Source organism: Myripristis murdjan, chromosome 14 (assembly GCF_902150065.1).
Source record: "Myripristis murdjan chromosome 14, fMyrMur1.1, whole genome shotgun sequence".
In the NCBI taxonomy this organism is placed as follows: domain Eukaryota; kingdom Metazoa; phylum Chordata; class Actinopteri; order Holocentriformes; family Holocentridae; genus Myripristis; species Myripristis murdjan.
In genome coordinates, this window is record NC_043993.1 from 2,116,240 (window position 1) to 2,138,459 (window position 22,220).

Consider the following 22,220-nt stretch of genomic DNA (forward strand, 5'->3'; position numbering starts at 1 on the left):
TTAAAACCACAATTCAATTATTCTGACAAGCTTTTCTGTCTCTTCCAGGCTCCCTGACAGGGGGGGACAAGGGGAGGGGAGACCACTTCTTAACATGCCGGTCCAGTCAAGATAATTTATGGCTATTCTATAGAATAATTCATGCTGAGCTACAAGACAAAAGCATAATCTAATATGGTTTTCTGAGTATGATGGATGTGGGGAGTTCTTGATGCATCAGAGCATGTTTGGCTCAAATTATTGGAACAGGAGTTGAAATCTGATTGTGCAAAGCCTCACCTTGCCTTTTTGCGAGTCCTGAAGCAGGTAAGGTAAATACCAATATAAAATGTACAACAACAAAGAAAATAAACCAACAAATAATTGATTCTTAAATGGACAAAACTGGGCTGAAAATCAGTAATTGCCTCCTTGCTAAATATAGCTGTGTAAACAACTGTAACATCCACGCACACAGACTCATACACACAAGTTGACTTAAAAGCTGGCTAATGCAAACTGAACTGGATGGTAAAAGGCTTGAATAACATCATGAAAGCCTTCTGTGTGGCGCTGGATATTGAAAAATGATAGCCATAAGTGCAGTGCCAATTTGCAATATCAATGTTAAGTATGAAAAGGTAGCGAGGAGCTTAAAATTGCTGGATTCTTACCCAATCAGCTCAAGTTTTCCTCTTGTTTATGGGTTGCTGACTTGAGAAATCAATAGAGCGAGGTTTCATTCTTCTCAGAGAAACAGATAGCATGTGCAAAGTCTACCCAAAATGAAATGTGTCACACAACTGTTATTCATCACACAGACAAATTTCTAAAGCCTACTGAGCCTTACATCTGAGAGGTTGATAAATGTGGCGGCACAATTCTGACTGCTTTGAGACATGCCCAGTGTAATTGCTGTATATCTCTAACAATACAACAGCAAGAGTCCTATGATATAATCTGAAGTATGAATCATAGAATTACACAGAGAGAAAGGTCCAGCTATACCACATGGTTTAGTTTACCTTATTTGATTTGTACAAATGAAACACTGGAACATAAAAAAAAAAAAAAAACTTCAGGTGAGACAAGAGTGAATTACCGCAAAAGGGGAAAAAAAAAAAAATGCAGACAGAGTGACAAACTAAACCAGAAAATCAACTAAGAGTGAATTGTATAAAAACGCGAAATAAAATAAATGCCGGTGCTCTAATACAAAGAGAGAGATGTTTGTTGTGATACTGAGTGTAGAGCAGTTCAGATGGCATGCCTGTGAGCTTTATAAGTCTTTTCTCCTTCTTGTTAATGTCCTGTGCATCAAATTTGATTGTACAAAATGTGCTACATAAATAAAGTTTGGTTTGGCTTGGTTAGTTTGGTTATTCTTAAGACCTGAGACAAAACAGTCAGCATTAGGTGTGGTCAACAGCAGTTTGTAGCTGCAAAACTCTGAACTGCCAGTACAATTCTGTGGTGTAAAAATCTTCATAGTCATCTTCATTGTCGATGTGTGATTGGTACTGTCAAAACACCACAAGGTTGAATTTGAAATGGCTTTAATTCTAAAATAATACTATGACACACCCTTAAGTAATGTGAAATAAAACTGAAAGGCAAATACAGAAAATATACTAATAAAAGAACTCTTGTGTCCTCTTGCATCAAGTAGCTACTGATACAGTTCTTTTATAAAGACTGGGAACAACCAAGTGTTGCTGATTCACAACTTCCTCTGCTCTTGCATACTAGCAGCAAAACAACATGGTCGTGTAAATGGCACACATAATTATCTGGAGACATCTGGAGCATCATTTTCTTGTAAAGTCTACAGCAAACTTAATTTGTGGCAAAATAAATGTTTTCACCCCAATTTAAGCTCGTGAGAGTCAATTTGATTCATGCTGATAGTGGTAAATGTGCCATGAATCTACAAACCAGGAATATTAGTCCTAAGAAATCACTTGAATGGGGCCATTTGTGAATTCAAGCACACACAGCACTTTTGCAGCAGTGACACCAAAGGGCAAAAAGTGGCCTCAGCTTTTTTTTAACTATGCCCAGATAAAGACAGTCGTGCAGTTCCTCTCCTGGCAGGCGACTTCAAACACTGACCTCAGTATAGGTCTGTGGGAAGTCCAATCATTTATGCAGAAATATAAAGTTCTGCAAAGTTTTGCCAAAAAAAAGAAAGAAAAAAAGTAAGTTACCTCAGCAATAACTACATTTATTTCCTCTATGCTTTATTTATTGAGTCATTTTTTAAATATTTGAACACCCATAAGGGGAAATGCCTGCATAAGAGTTTTTCTTGGCAAGAACAGTAGGCTTTATGGCCATATAAGGCAGCATGGGCTCACGTTTCCTGCAGGCTCCATCTGCTCCACCCTTTCACTACATTGCACATATTGCTGGCAACTTGTCAGACAACCTGGTGACTTTATTTAGAACTGTGCAAAACAGTGGTACAGTGGTATACTTTTGCAAAATAATGTAGCGATTATCTCGTACACTTGCATCAACATATCGAATCATTAATGCACTTCATTTTCACATGATATTAAAAATTTACACTTTAGAACACTGGGTCAGGTATGTGCACTGCGCCAAATCTGTTTAAATAAACTGGAATGGCAATTTCCATGTCAGTTTTGTCACCTGACTTATCAAATAATTCACTGGAGTCAGTTCTTATTAATCTAATCTGGTGTTATGAGGTATTGTTGTATTTTAACTCCCTGAACTCCAATTTTCCCTAAATTGTCCCTTTAAGATGCTCTAAAAGAAAAAGAAAACATTGTATAACAAAATCGCATCCATATATCTGCGGGCTGCAACACATCACTGAAGCTAAATCACACTGCTACTGTGTGGGATAATCAAAAGATGCCATTATTTTATGGTCATTACATCACCTGGAAAATATTTAGATGTCTTGAGCATCATTTCATACACATGTCCCTGTGATTCAGCAGGATGTGGATAGTATCTTTGGGAACACTGGGATCTCCGCTAGAATGTAAAATAATGTTCTGCGGGTTTGAACAATGCTGAGCTGCACAGCAATGATAACCCCGCCCGTGGGAGCAGCGGAGTTGAAAACATTTTTAAGCTCTGTTTACACACATTCAGTCCATTCTGCTGCGATGCATCGCGAGACAAATTGCATCACAACCCATTTATCATGATATGTATTATATACGGTGAGGTCCTTGCCCATACCCAGCCCTACTTTATTTCTCCAAAGCGACTGGCGAAAACTCGAGCGCCTGTTTCTGACCCGGGGGAACGATGTTAATGTGTTGAATCCCAGAGCGTTTGGCAACAGATTGTGTCCTGCGGCCTTCTTGGCCCACGCGCTAAAAGAGATATCTGGTGTCAATGGGATTTGACCTTGTAAAATAAAGGCTAAGAAGTAAAATAAATAAATAAATAAATGAACCGCAGATTTATAGTGACTTTATGAGCAAGCAATAGCGATTTTTCATAGACAAAGAGTTGGCAGCAGGGACCAACCAAACACTGACTCTACAAATATGATATGCTGGCAGCCAGAAAACCAGCTTCTTGGGCTTTGAACCAGCCAGGCAAAGGTCAAAGGACGTCACAAGACCAACACAGGTCAAAATCCATTATTTTCTGCACGATGAGCAGCGCTCAGTACAACGCTGAGGAGTTGCTGTTTTTGTTTGTATGTTTGTTTACCTTGAAGGAGATCTCGTACTGTTCTCCACCCCAGATCTCCAGACCCGTGTCGTATCCTCCCAGCTCCCAGAACCACTTCCTGTCCACAGCAAACAGCCCACCTGCCATGACTGGAGACCTGGAGGATACACACACACACACACACACACACATTAAAATCAGACTCAGCATTTTTGTAGCACGTCTCACTTGCCAGCCACAGTTTTCTCAGCGGTGTGTGAAATCCATCTATCTTCTCGTCTCTGCTGTGATCACACGCCGTTGGGCTGCGTCTCATTTAGCAAAAAAAAAAACTACGGATTCAGCAGCACAGCACAGTGTCATTAAAAACATCCTGCAGGTAATCAATCAGAGAGGAAGGGGAAGAGAAAAAAGAGAAAGAGACTGAAAGACAAAGTGTGGGGGAGGGAGTGAGGGATGTAAAGAGAAAGAGGTTCTATGCTTTAATTAGGTTTTCACTGTGCTAGTTAGGAATCTGAGATTTGCTCAAAGACAAATGGACGTGTGCATGGCAGACGCCTTGCTACTCAGCTGAGCTCTTCAGGATGGAGACGCTGGTATCTTAGAAAGTTAGAGAGCTGGCTTTGAAACCCGAAAGCTGCCGGGTTGAATCCCTGAATGATGGAAGAACTTGACCGGGCACAAGTGAATAAATAATGTTGTTGTCTCGATAACCCCTGCTGATGTACCTTGAACACAGCCCTTAACCCCAAACTGCTCCAGTTTAGCTGCTGAACGCCCAGCAGTAGAAAACTGTTGACACGAGGCAGCTCCCAGCTGAAAACATGTTCACACGTTTTTGTGCCAATCCTTTTCAATAATTATCCATGACTTCTCTAGAAATTTTTTTTGATTTGCAGGAACGCTGAAAATGTGTATTTTTATGCAGCCCTGGAGAGGCCACAGAAACTTTTTTATGCGCATAATGTATTGAATCATGAATATAATCTTGTTTAACATGACCACGAGATACCAAGTCAAGGTCATGAAATCCTGGTATCTGTGCATGATTTTTGATGACCTCAATTTGCTATCTTGAGCTCTCATATTAATACAGTTGTAGCCATGTTTTACATTGTTCTTTATTATTCATCAAAGAATTTGTGCTCTGTATCTCTATGTATACTATTTGGTAACAGTGGATACAGTAGAAACAATGAAAACAAATGGGTATCGGTTTTTATTTGTTTTTAATGCCATTTTAGGTAATTATTTACCTTGCCAACTAATACCATTATCTTGAACAAACAATAGCAGGTTATTACGTACCAAATAGCAGTTTCTTGCATTCTAAATTGTGACCTTGAAATAATTTTAAAAAATGTTTCTGAGGCCTCACCAAGGCTAAACTGGCACTTTCCTACTTGTATTTTTAACTCCCGGCGACCCCAGAGTAAACACACAGGCAGTTTCATTTTTAGCCCACGGAAGAAACTTTCACCTTGGGGCAAACTGAACCCCGCATGGGACCAGGGTTGAAATTTTTTTCACTGAAAAGAGATTTCCCCTGGGTGACAAATGTAATGTTAAAACAACAGGGTTGACTTCAGCATTTGGAGCACTAGCTCATAACAGCTGATGTTACCATGACAACAAATAAACCGCTATAATTCTCTTAGGATTAGTGGTATTAGCTGGCTAAAGAAATTGGCTAAAAAGTAGAAACAGGAGGCTCAATGGGGCAAAGAGTTCAAAATAAACAACAAGAGAGCTTGCTTAGTTTGGAGACGAAGTATGTCAAAGGGAAGCTCTCTGAATAAATTGTGAATAAATTGGCTAAAATGTCAAGGGTATTAAACACAAATGGACAAGTTGGGTTACTGTGGCAACACAGTTTATCAACCTAGATATTATATGAGAAATTCTTTTAATGAATAATGAATGAATGAATGCATGAATGAATGAATGTGTTTCTTCAACCCGGGGTTAAAATAATACGTTTAAAGTAGTGGTAACACTTTATAATGAGTACACACTAGTAAGCATTAGTTAAGCATTAATAAATATTGAATTCCACATATATAATGCATGAAAACTCATTAGTATGTAGTTTATAAACACAGTTATAAATGTTTTACTCATCATTATAAGCACAGTAGTTATGGATTAGTAAACACTGAATTCATCATTTATAAAGCATGTTTCTGACGTAAATACTCATTAGTATGTGGTTTATAATCACAGTTATAAATGTTTTACTCTTCATTAATAAGCTCATCTATATAAATGATGGATTCAGCATTTCTAAATTAAGTATTACATCACTTACCCACCAGGTATTTAGGATTTGTCAGTGGTTTGTAAGATCATTTAAAGTGTTGCCATCTGCCACGTCATCACGTTGATGACGTGCTGAGAGCGGGATCCCTTGAAATCTCATTTGTAAATGCTTTATAAGGCATAGATAGTCCCCACTTTAGATGAGCTCACACGAAATGCTTAATTAACGAGTAGTAAGTGCTTTGCAACTGCCTGAATTCATGAATTCCTGCATAAATAACTGTTTATAAGCCATCATTTGGAAATGGAATTTGTGAGATTTTATAAAACATCTACTAACACACTCACTAACCATTAGTACATGTCTGAATAGTGGAGCATGCAGACATGTACATCTAAATAGACTTCATTATTTACATAGGCTTTCTAAATGATCTTACCAACCACTGACAAATCCTAAATACCTGGTGGGTAAGTGATGTAATACTTAGAAATGCTGAATCCATCATTTATATAGATGAGCTTATTAATGAAGAGTAAAACATTTATAACTGTGATTATAAACCACATACTAATGAGTATTTATGTCAGAAACATGCTTTATAAATGATGAATTCAGTGTTTACTGATCCATAACTACTGTGCTTATAAATGATGAGTAAAACATTTATAACTGTGATTATAAACCACATACTAATGAGTATTTATGTCAGAAACATGCTTTATAAATGATGAATTCAGTGTTTACTGATCCATAACTACTGTGCTTATAAATGATGAGTAAAATATTTATAACTGTGTTTATAAACTACATACTAATGAGTATTCATGCGTTATAAATGATGTATTCAGTATTTATTAATGCTTAACTAATGATTACTAGTGTGTACTCATTATAAAGTGTTACCAAAGTAGCTTCTCCAGCACTGAGGGCAGAGTACACCTATGAGTGAGTGATTAAAGCAAAGGTAAAAAGAAGCCCAGTCGAGGTGCCCGATGCCACCCTGGGGTGACTTTGTTTTGGCAAAACAATCACTTGACTTGTTTTTGGCAGTCCGTCTTTATTGGAACGGCTTTGACCAAAAATGTGGACAACATTTTCTCCCAGATGTTAAATAATCTGTTTTAAACTTAGCTGAGGACACTGAGTTAAACTGTTGTTTGAACACACCCACAACAGAAATCCTAAAGCAACGCACAAGGAAATCCTTGTTTTAGCCCAGAATCACAGCACTGTTTTCTTCAAAGTCCACATGCTGATGAGAATATTGTGATTCTGAACTCAAATCACCAGGATTTCCCTCTTACTGAATCTAAATAGTAAACAGTCTAATAATAGAGTTTTTTCTTGCAGATCTGTGACTTTATAATCTCAGAATCTTTTTTCTTGTAAATTTACCACTTTAACCTTTTCATAAATTTACAAATTTAATCCTGGAAATACTGAGTTTTTTCCCCCAGAATATTACCCCTCCACCCCCGGCTCTGTTATTGTTTTTTTTTTGCTCCCTACAGTGGTCTTAATACGCCCTCGTACGTTTCTACACCTATTCCAAATTTTATAAAATGACTTCTCACAATATTTCTAATGCCTGGAAATTGTAATTTCATGTTAAATGACTTTTCCATATCTGACAGTATGGGCCTTATGAACAGGTGGAACTGCAATGGATGTGTGTTGTTGAATATTGATTTAAAGGGGCATTAAGCAATCTCTGCCATCAAACAGCAGGAACTGCGACAGCGCTGATAGAACCTATCTGCTGCTGCACAAGTCTCTGCTGCTAATGTAGCAAGATAGTGATCCATGATGTTCGCCATAGAGTCAGCGCAGGAAGATAGTGATCTCTTGCTCCAGTGCTTAGATTTCGAAGAATCCAGGAGACAGAAATCCCCCCCAAAACACAGCATCATGCCTGGAAATATTGCACTTTTGAGATGCATGAATGAGGAAACATGATTAATGTTCAATAAGCAGCCTGCAAACAGTGCCTCTGACAGTTTCCAACAGAGAGGGACAGGACATCAAATGCAGGAAAGCATCTGCTAACACTGCTGACACTCACTTTTTAGAAGAGCTTTGAAAGGCTTCATGCAGCATGGCGTGAGTTTAAGTTATTTGAAGCGTTAGCATTTTAAGTTACTCACTTAAAACGTCCAACTATTAAAAAGGCACTCCATTTAGTTTGAATGTGTTGGTAATAACATGGCAACAGCTACTTTACTGGCTAGATACAAGCTCATCTTTGAGGTCATAGCTGCTGTCAGTTACACGGAATTACACGAAAACACCTACTTATTATGGCTCATTAAGAGTGTATCATAAATTTAGGCTGTGTGTATATGTGTGCATGAGTGTTAGGGATCAAGTTGAAAAAGCACTACAAACATGCTGTCAGGAATGTAGCGGTAGGAATACAAACTATTTTCAAGTTCTTGGCTTTTTTCAGCTCAGCTGTAAACAGAGTTAGATCTTGCAGTGTCACATGAGGCAAAAAGTGTGAATTACCATTTTGATAACACATTGCAAGGTCTGTTTGTTATGGTGCACACCTTAAGAAAAGGTGGGAAACAAACAGATGCATGGACAACTTTCAGTGCTGTCATGTTCTGTAAAACCCGTAAAACAAACTCCTTTACTCTGAATAGCAGTGTTGCTAAAGATTTCACTTACTGCTACAGACAAAACTGCTTCTAGAATGTCTCAAAATTTCTTCTCATTACTTCAAGGCTTTGTGCCAGTACTTCTTCTGAGGTGTTTCCCACATTCAATCTGTACTCTTGACCTTCTGAATAAAGTCTTTGGTTAAAGTGGCAAATCAGGAGTGACAACTAATTACAGACAGTTGGCACAACCAATCCAGGCCCCTGATGAACTTTGTGCACAAGTGAGACTCACTGACTACGTTTACATGCACACCAAATTCCAATTCGGAATATTCCGGTTAAGGTAACTGCGCTGCGGCAACTGGAATATTGTGTTTACATGTTACTTGGCATATTCCCATGTTTTGGCGTATTCCACTCTCTTTTCAAAATGTGACACTCAGCCGCGGGGGGCAGCAGTACACATATAGGCGTCTGGTCTGCCGGAAATACAGAAGAAGAAGAAGAAGCTGTCTCTATTTCTATTTCCTTCCATCGATATCCTTGCGAACTGAGCATGCGCAGACGTGACTGAATATTCCGGTAAGGGGCTTTCTCCGACTAAGGTGTTTACATGCCACAGTATTCTGGTTGGAACAGGCATATGCCAGGGGTCTTATTCGGAATTCTCTCCAACCGGAATATGACCTTAATCGGGTTCGGTGTGTGTTTACATGACTCGTGCACAACCGGATTACAGTGGTCCCTCGCAATTTTTTTTTTTTTTTTTAACAACGCATTGTGTTCTGCATCCTGATTGGCTAAGGGAGAACCCGCACATTGTGTTCTGCGTCCTGATTGGCTAAGGGACTGTAGACCATTGTCAATCAGTCTCCTCCGTGCCGTGTCTCCTGTACAGTACAGAATGCGTTCATTCTATAATACTGGACTTATTTTTCTACGAAGGTTTGAACTTTGAGTGTTTAAACAAGAGAGAAAAGTGAGAAAATGTTAATGCCTGTCTGAGAAAAGTGTATAAGGTGTGTAGTGAGGGGTTTTACAGCCTTAAAACATCTAGAATAATTGTAAAAAATAAAGCTGACTACTTTGCGGATTTCGCCTATTGCGGGTTATTTTTAGAACGTAACCCCCGCGATAAACGAGGGACCACTGTATTGCAGATATTCCGAGTAATACTGGAATATGGTGTGCATGTAAACGTGCTCACTGATCCATGGAGATAATCTTGCCTCACTCTCTGAGATGGACTGTGGATGAACAGGTAGAGTTTTGAAAACGCCTGAACACAGTGCGAGGCGTCTTGCAGCAGAACAGCATGTGGATGTACTTTTATTATCGATTTATTCTTGCTAGCCTTCAACAGAGACCAAAAGGGCAAAAAAAAAAAAAAAACATTCTAAACCTACTTTGAGTACAGTCAAATACATCTTGTAATTGTCCACCCAAAAGTCGGTGGCTTTCTGCAGCATTTACAGTAACACACTGCCTTGTATACATCCACACCGCTCTGCAGCAAACTCAGCTAACAATGTGTTCACTTAATTTGAACCTCGGAATCTCCTTCTAGACAACTTCCGACTTTCGAAAACATGGTGTTCACTGTGGCATCCTTGGAACTGGGAATTTTCCTCCACAGGGAATACCAAAGAACAGAACATCCATATGCATGAGTGGAATCATCACTGTAAGCACTGCACTTTTGTGGCTTTTTTGATTCAATTCTGAAATTCTGCATTCCTGCTCTATTTGATGTGGCGAGAGACAGTAAAGACACTCACACACACACACACACACACACACACACACACAGATGACAGACTGGTCAGCAGTGTGTCATTTGGACAGGGCAGAAGTGGGGGGACAGCAGAGCGTTACAGCCCACTAAGCTGGCCACTTTCTCCTGCTGTTCACCAGCCACCACAAACACAGTCTTGTCTGATGGCCTGTCCTCAGACACACACACACACACACACACACATCTGCACACACAGAGCTAGACTGTTGTGAAGTGTGACTGATGGAAGAGAGCACAGGAAGGAGTAAACTGTGGTGTGTGCGTGTGTGTGTGTGTGTGTGTGTGTGTGTGTGTGTGTCCTTGAGTGTGTAAAGAGAAACAATGAGACGATAAACCTGTTAAGAAATACACAGGCAGTGGAATGTTAATGGTTGAGCTTGCAGTGCAGATTTTCGGTGACTGATGCTCATCCAAGCAGCATTTTTTTTTTTTTTTTTTTTTTTTTTTTAAACCAGCCTCAACCAGACTGACAGCACCTTAGTCCAGTAATTTTAGGCCAAAATTGGGGTCAACCTAGGACAAATTGCAAGAGAAGCAAACTCAACTGATTTTGTATCCTCAGTTTGTCCTGAGTGAGGGGGAAAAAGTCCCAAGAAATCCCATTGGTGGAAAGTTTTGAAAATCACCTATTTATGACCACATATTACCAAAAAACACTGTTTTTAACACACAGGGGAAAGGGGTTCCAAATTTTACTTTCAGATATCACTATAAAAATTCACAAGTTGATTACACACACAAAGACAAGAAAAAAGTCAATTACAAGTTCTTTGAATTATTCTGTTTACACATGCATATCACACATTATCTGATTTGATATGCGCTAATAAGGAATATAAGGAATAAATGATAGAAGAGACATTTAAACAGTGAATTAAAAGGATAATGTGTGATATGCATGTGTAAACAGAATAATTCAAAGAACTTGTAATTGACTTTTTTTCTTGTCTTTGTGTGTGTAATCAACTTGTGAATTTTTATAGTGATATCTGAAAGTAAAATTTTAAACCCCTTTCACCTGTGTGTTAAAAAGCGTTTTTTTTTTTTTTTTGGTATTATATGGTCATATAGAGGTGATTTTCAAAACTTTCCACCAATGGGATTTCTTGGTACTTTTTTTTCCCTCACTCAGGACAAACTGAGGATACAAAATCAGTTGAGTTTGCTTCTCTTGCAATTTGTCCTAGGTTTTTTCATAAAATGACTGGACTACCTTAGAATATGTCATGATATTTATGGTTTTTAAATAATTACCCAAGTAAACTGCTCCTATTAATTTAATTATGCGTAAAGACAATGCAGTGAAGTTAAACATTAAGTAGGATAAACTTAGGATAAGCTACACGACCTACAGTGTTGATAAAATGGAGTCATATGTAGATTTTCTTGTGGTGGGTTGTGTTTTTCTGTGGCGCTCCACAGCAGACGGCAGAGAAAACACACTCAGGCAGAAAAGAATGCTTCACGTCTGGCTACAGCTTCATTAACGCTAAGATTCGGGGGCATCCTGGTAGATCTGCTAGAGCGTGAAAAATATACTATTAAAACTAATTCCTTGCCACAGTAGCCTGGTTAAAGTCAGACCCAAGCCCTCTGGTGCATGACGGGCCCTCTCTCTGCCCTGTCCGTCCCGTCTCTCTCCACTAAGACTTTCAAATGAAGCAGAAATCAATCAGCTAATTGTTTCAGTGCTAATTTGCGTAGCAATCACTCTGTCAAGCCTCATATGTAACGACAAGCCGCGGGTGACCACCTACACTCTTGTACTTTGCTCTGGTTAAAGACCTACATGCACACAAACACACACCCAGACACACACATGCAACTTGAAATTCCAGAAGAAACACTGAGGTGTAAATTGGAGGCAGGCAAAGTGATAACAGGCGTCTGGGAGCCTGTCTCTCCAGATCTTTCCCTTAGGAGGATCAATTAAAGCAAACAGGGCGGCTGCTGTCAACACCGAGAAACACAGTGGGGCCTCACACACCTGATGAGGGAGCAGAGACACACACTCGTCCCTTGGTGATAACAGGGAGGCTTCTGTGGCTTTCCTTCAGATAGGGTGAAAGGGAGGGAGTGGACGCAAGATTTTATACTGAAATTACAGTAAGCGTCTACAGTTCTTTTGATGCTGGGTGCCCAGCCTTTACAGAACACCTGCAAAAACCTGCACTTGACTTTAAGTTTCAGTTCAGTCTATTCAGGAAGGGAAGAAGAAGAAGGAGGAGAAGAAAATAAAAAAATAATAATAATAATAATAAAAATTTGCCTCTAGGCATACTGAAACACTATAGATCTCTTCTGGACAAATAAGTTGTAACTGGCACAGTTTTGTGCTGTTAACTGTTTTATAACTAGTCCAGTCATTTTATGACTCAAGGCGACATGTCCTGAGTGAGGGAAAAAAAGCCCCAAAGAATCCCACTGGGGGAAAGTTTCAAAAAATACCAAAATATAGCCCATTCAAACGCCTATTAACTTTTTTCTCATGTGAATAGGGTAAAAATTTTAACCTTTAGGTATCACCATGAAAATTGCTGAGTTGATTACTTACCTTAAGGCAAATAAAAAATGTATTGCAAGTTTGTTGAAATTGTTTATTGACATGAGCAAATGGTGCATATTTGAATTATGTACACACTAATTTGCATAAATGCTACAACAGATATAAACCTTGGGTATAGCCAGGTGAAAATCTCATAATCAATCCTGTTGACATATAACAGTCAAATACTAAACATTAAGGTCTGAATGGAACCCATTTAGGCTGCCAATGAACATTAAGGAAGAAGGAACTTACAACCAGTCTTTAGCAATTATCATTGCAGCATGTCATAACTGCTCCACTAAGGTGGTAGCAATCTTGAAAAATGGCTGCCATTTTGAAATTTCTAAGTGGTTACTTGTCAAGTGGCCCATGGAGACAGCTCATTCCAATTTCCATGCTAGTATCTTAAGAAGACCACTTTATATGCCCTCTGTAGTAAAGCTGTGGAGTTTATGCAAATTTATGCAAATTAGCCCATGTTACTAAACAACTCAGCAATTTTCATGGTGATACCTAAAGGTTAAAATTTTTACCCTATTCACATGAGAAAAAAGTTAATAGGAGTTTGAATGGGCTATATTTTGGTCTTTTATGAAACTTTCCCCCAGTGGGATTCTTCGGGGATTTTTTTCCCTCACTCAGGACAAACTGAGGATACAAAATCAATTGAGTTTGTTTCTGTTGCAATTTGTTTGACGTTGACCCCTTATTTGGCTTAAAATTACTGGACTAAACAGCGGGTATCGTTTTCTGCAAACGGACACAGCAGCCGCTGGTGGCTTTGCTCAATCCTTTGCTCTTTCGGCAAGTGTCACTCTTCTGGAGGAATAAGATTTCATTTAATGGTCCATGATGAATATTCCAAGTCACAATTTAATTTTAATTAGAAATACTCAAGATGACATTCTCCATTTCAGTCTATTGACCTCAGAGGGAGAACAGAGGCCTGAGCTTGTCGCTAAATGAAAATGAGAGAGGGAGAGCGAGAGAGAGAGAGAGGCAAAGAGAGGCAGGCATGAGAACTGGAATAAAGTTATACTCCCACAAACTGCACGCACACGCATGCACACACACACACACACACACATCTCCAAGACAGTTTTTTTTCATACCACTATCTCTCATTTCACACTGCGACAATGTCAGTCCTAACGAAAATGAAAATCGTTGAGATTCAAAGTGGATTTGTGCTGATGAAGGTCATTCCACCGGCAAAGAACATCGCATTATTAAAACAAGACAATAAGTCTGACTGTGATTGCTCAGCGGCTCGTTTCTTCTGCTTCAGTCTCCTATCCTTCGAAATCAAGTCACTCTGGCTGAGGATACCTGCTGTAGATCTGCCAGGCCTCCCCGTAGTCTGGCATCAGAACATGAAGAAACAGACTCACAAATAGATTTCCCCCCCCCAGGGCTTGCAAATTAAGTGTCTGGCTTCAAGCGAAAGGTAATTTGGCCTCATAAACAGGAAAATATCTCTGGCAACCATTCATTTATTCAAGTTTTCGAAGGTGGCTTTCATAGTGGCCGAGACTGGGAAAAGAAAAAAAAAAATCCATCTTTCTGCTTGACTAATCTAATTTACTAGCGTGATGTCATACATGATGGTATTTAATAGAGATGGGACAATATATCAAAATTTAATATATCATAAAGGTAAAAATATGAACTGTGATACTGGCTTTCATTCTGCTGTAGTGATCACAAATGAGACTGCTTGCTAATCAGAATTTCACAAGCTGTCCCGCAAAATTACATTATTTGCAACACTTTTACGTTGTTTACAGCCCACAGCATGAATCAGATCAAACTGTAAGATAACCACATAGTCCCATCTCTAATAAATGAAGAGGAATATTGTCACTGCACTTCTGACTATTGCTTGCTTTAAAACTGGTGATCTAGAAACTGGAGGTTGTTTCACTGTAAAGCCAGGGGCGCATCATTCAACATCACAGCTGATGTAGGCATTCCACATGGTCCTAGACACATTGGACAAGACTGATGAGATCAGAGTGAAAACATCAAGTCTTTGTGAGAACGTCAGCACATCACATCCCAGTCTCCCGAAGAGGCCTGGGACTGTCTGAGATGCCCACATCACTGTCCAACATTTTGAAATTTTTGTTGTTGCTCTTGTGCCAAGAGAGGGTGCAATGTGGATGGCAACAGGATGTATACTTTTCATTATGGCAGCCTCCATTTATCTTTGTAAAAGTGATAAACAAAGTGTCAATCTAAATCTCTTGGGATTATTTACAACACTGAGATGACATATAGCGCAGGTGAACTATTCTCACGTCATCGGCCTGCTATCTAATGAAGTAGAGCAGGCACAGGAGGTCTTAACCAGAGTGGAGTTAGAGTGTGCCAAGGTTGGCCTCATGCTAAATGCAAAGAAAACAGAGGTCATAACCTATAACATCCCCCAAGAACATCCGCCCCTAACAACAATAGATGGCACTGCTCTAAAGGAGGTCAGTACCTGGGCACATGGGTTAACTCCACAGAGCAAGACCTCAAAGTGAGGAAAGCGCTCGCATGGAGAGCTCTCAACGACATGAGCAGTGTTTGGAAATCCAGCCTACCCCGACACATCAAGATCAGTTTCTTCTCTGCTACTGTGGAGTCCATCCTCCCTTATGGCAGTGAGTGCTGGACACTGACGCAGGCCCAACAGAAGTCCTTGGATGGGTGCTACACAAGAATGCTACGTGTGGTGCTAAACATCACACAGGACGAACACATTACCAACAAACGGCTGTATGGGGAGTTACCACATGTGTCAGAAAAGATAGCAATCAGGAGGATGAGACTTGCTGGTCACTGCCATCGACACCAAGAACTCCCAGCAAGAAAGCTTGTACAATGGGAACCAACACACGAGCGCCGCTCAACAGGGCGTCCCAAACCTACCTACATGGACGTGCTAAAGAACGACGCTGGTGCAGGAAGTACAAACGAGCTGGCCAGATGTATGGAGAACCGGGATGACTGGAAACGCCGATGGATGGCTTGTCTGAGGTCGACGTAGAGAGGACTATTCTCACCAGTCATGTTACAGTTTAGCCATTAGGTAACAAGACTTGTAATGAATGAGAAGAAGCTCAGTGCAAGGCCACAGCAGCAGGGGTCATGGCTCTTAACAGACACAGTAGTACTTTGGTCTGTGCTGCTCTGTGTGAATAATTCATATCATTCACCTCCGTTGTGGTGGCTCCACCACAAACACTATTTCCTGGAATGATCCAACTGATTATGAGGGATCTCGAGGCAGACTTAAGGAGCGGTTTAGGTTTTGTTTAATCAAAGAGTGACAACGGCCCAGTCCCTGATCATGCTGCTCTGCTGCTGCACTTCTGCTGCTCTGGCAAATTTTGACTTTGGCACATGAGAGTGAACTGAAAACAAATCTGCTGATCTGTTTTCACATTAAAGACAATGTAACTCATCTGGTTCTACTTGCACCACTGTTTGTATGTATGTTGTAGATTGAGAGGAGACAGTTGGATCCTGACTTTGTTATCTAGCTAATTAGCCAGCAGGCTAACTAACTGACTAACTAATCTCGCCAGTTCTGCTGAGATTAGAGTTGAGATGATTAGTCAATCAGTTGTAATTCTGATAACAAATTAATCAATTTAGTCATTTATCAAGCAAAAAATCCAAACATTTGTTGATTATTAAAACTTTGGGTTTTCTGGCTGATGGTCAGACTAAGGAAGTATTCTGAAGTGACTTTGGGCTCGCATACATTACATCACATGTGTCACACTGGTGCCATGGAGGCTGCAGGTTTTCATTTCAACCAAAAACTCCACCAGGTGACTTCTTTCTTTCAGCTGTTTGGCCCTCCATGGCACCAGTTTGACATCCCTGCACCAAATGATTAACTGAAAATATAATTGACAAATTAATCAACAATGAAAAATAACCCTTAATTGGAGCCCTTGCTGAGATAGCCAAATCAGCTGATTATAAGCCATTCTTGCCAAAGAGATGAAACCTTGAATACAGTGGAAGGTGTGCAAAGCACCTGTAAGCCCTCTATGAGCCTTGAACTGTTCTGCTGTAGTTGACTGTACTGGGCCCCTCCCACATGTGAAAATGCAAAAAGCAGGGCAGTGCTGACAAACAGCATGTGTTCTCTGCTAACCCTGAATAAATGAAGGTTACAAGGTCCCGTAGTCCTGTGTCGCTCAATCAGTAGAGCACAGCACTAACACTGCCAGGTTAAAGGTGTCGACTCCCACCGGCGCTGCCTGTCCCACAGTACAAACAGCCTACTGTACATGCACCCATGGCACCATAAGGTCATTTGGATAAAAGCCTCCGGCAAACGGCCTTTGCTGTGTAAACTGTACTCACTCAAAGGGCTCACTGGGGTCTTCCTTCTGCAGCTCTGAAGGGATGGGGATACGTTTGTAGTACATTTCCCAGTCAAAGGCCCCCCGCATGGCGTCACCTGCCTGTGTCTCGTAGCCAAAGTTGTCGTGGTCGATCACGTCGATCATCGGACACACAATGGACTTCCGGTTCTGGGCAATTCGGTCTGAGAGACAAAGAGGGCGGGAGATGGTTGGTAGTTTTTTCCAGATGTTTGAAAAGTGTGTGAGTATGTGCGAGTTGATGAACCTGGGCAATTTTCTTGTCATGCCATCAGAACGTCCTCTCATGTGGGACTAAAAGATATCATATTAAACAATATGGTGATATGGCATAACTACTGTCTTTCCTGGTTTTCTAGGCTACATTACAGTAAAGGAATATCATTTTCTGACCTCATTAGACCGTTGTAGCTGCTCTGGTATTTGCCTCTACCTGCCTATTCATCATATCCATATTACTAATGATTGTTTTGTTAACTGATGAAAGCACCGTTACAATATTGACTCACCCAGCAGTGGAGCCAGCCAGTTGACGTTGGCCTCACAGTGGGAGTCCAGGAAGGTGATGACTTCTCCCTTGGCAGCAGCGGCTCCCAGCAGGCGAGTCCTGATCAGCCCCTCCCTCTTCTTGGTCCTCAGGATGCGAACCTTAGGCATCCGCACCATGTACTCCTCCAGCGCCACCTTTAGGTGCTCTGCACACAGAGAAGGATGAGGAAGCAGGGTCAGATACGTCAGAATAGATCTGATTGGTAAACTCAACAAAAAGGTTTGACAGTTTCAATCCAAACATCAGTGTAACAACCAGGTATTTTATTTAAGTACAAGTTCAATTTAATGTCCCCTACGATTAAAGATCAGGAAAGGGGCTACTGGTTATGCTCTGTCCCACACAATGCCTGAGCTTTTGAACAAAACCTGGAGTAACGATACATTCTGACACTTGGCTCTGGCATTCTGAACATAAACCTGCTTGGCTCACCGCCAGGCCAACAGAGAGCTTCACCCTCAGCATCTCAGACACAGCTGAGTCAAATAAGAACATTTGGGTTTCTTATGTTTCTTAAGTTTTTCTGAAATCAAGTATAAATATGTTGAAACCTCGGTGTCACCTTCGATTCAGCACTCAAATTTGATAAACAGGTAAAGTCAGTAGTCAAAGCCAGCTTTTTTCAACTTCGCACGATCTCCAAAATCAAACCATTCCTCACCTTTACAGACCTTGAAAAAGTCATCCATGCCTTCATTTCCTCCCACCTGGACTACTGCAACTCCCTATACACTGGTATCACTCACTCATCTCTCTCCCGTTTACAACTGGTACAAAACGCTGCAGCCAGACTCCTGACAGGCACCCGAAAGAAGGACCATATCACTCCTGTCCTAGCCTCTCTCCACTGGCTCCCAGTTAAACACCGTATCGATTTTAAAATTATTTTATTTGTTTACAAAGCCCTGAATGGAGCGGCCCCCTCCTACTTGACTGAACTTTTAATTCCCTACTCCCCCTCCAGGCCCCTCAGGTCGGCTGACCTGGGGCTTTTAACTATCCCACGGACCAATTTTAAACTCAGGGGTGACCCCACTCTGTTAGATCTGCCCCCTCTATTGACTCTTTTAAATCCAGGCTTAAAACTTACCTTTTTAGTATAGCTTTTGAGTCCGCCTGATATTGCTGTTTGTGTGCCTTGATCTTTGTTGACTGTTGTTTTTTTTGTTGTGATTATTACTTTACTTCTTGTATTTATTTCATGCATTTTTAACATTGTACTTATTTTATTCATTTTTAACTGTACAGCACTTTGGTCAACTTGGGTTGTTTTTAAATGTGCTTTATAAATAAATTTGATTGATTGATTGATTGATTGATTGAAACAAGGCAGAGTAAGATGGATCTACCAACAAGGATCAAGACACAAACGGCACTTCATTCAAGTAAATTCTGGAAACAAGTTGATCAGTATTGGAAACAAGTGGGATGATCCTTGCTTCATACCGGGTGTCTATTTGTCTTACACAGTGTGATGGGCAAGATGCAAGTCAAGGAAAGTAACAAAACTGAGCACACAATCAAGTCTGCGAGTAAGATCACAGGAATCAAGCACAGATCTCTAGTCCAGCCCTGCAAATGATTACATTTCAGATAAGCCTCAGAGCATTCTTAATGATAGCTCACATCCGTTACATCAAAAATTCAAAATGAGTCATGGGAGGGGGGTTGGGGGGGCAGATTGCTGCAGCAAAATCAGAACAGCCTGGTTTAAATATGCTTTCTTCCTGCTGCTATCACTATTTAACAGTCAGCCCTGAGCAACCTGTCTGTCTCTTTTTATTTATTTATTTATTTAGTGTGTGTATGTGTGTGTGTGTGTGTGTGTGTGTGTGTGTGTGTGTGTGTGTGTGTGTGTGTGTGTGTGTGTTCGGGCAGTTTATTTTTGTTGCCTTTCTGGTGTCTGCCGCCGTACGGATAGATGTTTTGCACCTTGACCAAATGAATTTTCTACAACGGATAACAAAGTTATGCTTGATCTCATCCCACTGGCAGACTTTTTTTGCATGACTTGAGGTAAAACAAGATTTTAACATTGAATATGAGACTCAGTGACTTGCTAAGGCAGAGATATTTGAAGTGACAGAAGCACTATAACTAATGACACATTAGTTGCAATTATGCTGTGATAGGAACAAAGGAGTGGATAGAGTGGATAGAAGATGAAGGTGCAAAGTGTGTATGTGTGTGTGTGTGTGTGTGTATGCTCGAAAGACTCTGAAATGGCTTTGAATTCAATTGGAACATCATGTCACTATTACCATCAAACAAGACGGCTGCCGTGTTGCCACATGCTCTACACTGAAACGTTCCCCTCGAGGCCTCGAAATCATAAAGCGCCCTCCCCCTTGTGGGAAGAAAGTTTATTTTCACTTACTTTTCTGCACTCGGTGATATTTTAAGTCTTTTCCGCAGTCATTAGACCGAATGTTACCCTCAAGAAAATGAATCCAACTGTGAGGGGTGAAAAAGGAATAAAACCAGCCCCTCCAAACATTTGTAGCCATCATTTTTTCTTTAGCAAAAATCAGCAGTTCTTCCCTAAATTGCGAGAGCTTATGATGCTGAGCGTTTCAGCACACTTAACATTTTATTGCAACTGTCTGATCAAATCCATTGTCATCATCATGATATTACATAATTACCACAACACAAGAGACTTAAATGGTATATTTCACCCAAAAACTGGATATTTTTTTATCATTCGCTCATCCAGAGTTGTATTCAAAGTCTGGAGAGGAGAGTTTTTCATCTCATGCCTCATGGAGAACAAAGGTTCCCAAAACTGCAGCCATGTCTGTCAGAATGGAGTGCACCGGGACTTGAACAAACAAGTAGCAGAGATGTTAAATTCTCCAAGCCTTCAAGCTCACTGACTACACTGATGAGCGTTAGTGTTGCCCAGTGGCTCATGACCCCTCAAAACAAACCAGTGCCTTCTTGTGAGTGGTGAAGAATGACCAGCAGTTCAGATTTTACATTTGCTTTATCATCAGAAGAGGCGTGGCATTTTCAAACTACTTAGTATTTCACAAGAAAGCAGAAAAAAAGAGTATATTATTTAAAAAAAATAAGCGTGAAAAAATGTTATGTCTTAATCATCTTACAACCCCAAAAAATTACCTCACGACCTCCTGGGGGTGCTGAAACTCAGCTTGACAGCCACTGGCATTGCCAATGAGTGAGTAGGATTCTTGACCAATGGACAAGCCAGAGAGAGAAGAACAAACCAAGTTTTCAAATGGCCTTTGAAGTGGAAAATGAAAAAGGTTTTCATACAAATGCCCCTATTAGTCTATTTAAACTTATGCTATTTTTACTTCTACACGTCTCACTAATGCTACTAGGTTGATTCTTGTAACCACTCTCAAGTGGAAGCAGTTATTTAGCTAAATGCAAACTAAGTATTTTGGCGCACAGTACATCAATCTACATCAGTTTTTTTTTTTTTTTTTTTTTTTTTTTTGACGATGATCAGAAAAGCATTAAGTCTGTTGGAGTCTACAGCAATGGCAAAAGTGAAGAGTCAGACTCCTGCTAGCAGTGGGTGGGGTTAATCATGACCGGTTGCTTTAACATAATAAAACAGCATGACACTGGCTACAGAAAGAGAAATAACCAGCAGAATGAACACAGAGAGATATACTTAAGCAAAATCATCCAACAATTGGAAACCATGATGTAAAATCTCATTGCTTTAGTCAAAGTACATTGTTTAAGAGGAGCTCAACAGGACTCAGAAAACGCTGCATGAAGACTCTGAAAATCTTTTCAAAGTCTTTACTCATGTTTGTTTGCTTGTTTTACTGCTGTTTGGAAAAGTCTAATCAGCTCAGAAAAAAAATACAGTGTTCATATGAAACATTCCTTGACGTATTTTAAAAGCACTGGTCATTTAAGTGCTTTTGGTCCCTGCACAGCTTCATTTTCCAATCTAAGTAAGTACTGTAAGTCATTTACAATGGGAGTCAGAGACACCCAGCACCCTAAACACATGCAGTGTGACGGGCATGAGGCTACAAGCCCATGTTGTCCTGACTTCAACTTTCTGGTCACACTGCAATGATGCAATGAAGCCTCAACTAATTAAAACAGTGAGAAATTTGCTTCATTTTCCATTTCCCTTTTCCTGAAGGCGCTCTCAGCTCTTGTTTACACAACGGCTCTTCATGGACGTATTAAGCAGCTGTGTGAGCACTTTGGTCTGCACCACGTCCTCTCAGGGTCCCACATCATTCGTCTCACTCGTGGCGGCTCACCACAAATGCAATTTCCTAAATAGATCTGATGGGTTGGGAGTGATCTTGAGGTTTGTGCCGTCAAGGCACAATTCACTTTTGCACAGTGTAAGGAAATAAAATACACTGAAATGGGCAGGCCTACAGATTGCAATGATTCTGATACATATTATGGTGAAAATGCTATTTAACT

At 40.3% G+C, this 22,220-nt stretch overlaps 1 protein-coding gene across 1 annotated transcript in view; it reads right to left on the minus strand.

The window, feature by feature from the left end:
• LOC115371156 (polypeptide N-acetylgalactosaminyltransferase 10-like) overlaps positions 1-22,220 on the minus strand; it is a 136,110-nt gene that overhangs the window by 34,419 nt on the left and 79,471 nt on the right. The window contains exons 5-7 of the mRNA XM_030068332.1: positions 17,749-17,934; positions 17,220-17,403; positions 3,682-3,799 (exon numbers count right to left, since the gene is read on the minus strand). Coding sequence (XP_029924192.1) covers positions 3,682-3,799; positions 17,220-17,403; positions 17,749-17,934 — 488 coding nt within the window. The remainder of the gene's footprint in view (positions 1-3,681; positions 3,800-17,219; positions 17,404-17,748; positions 17,935-22,220) is intronic.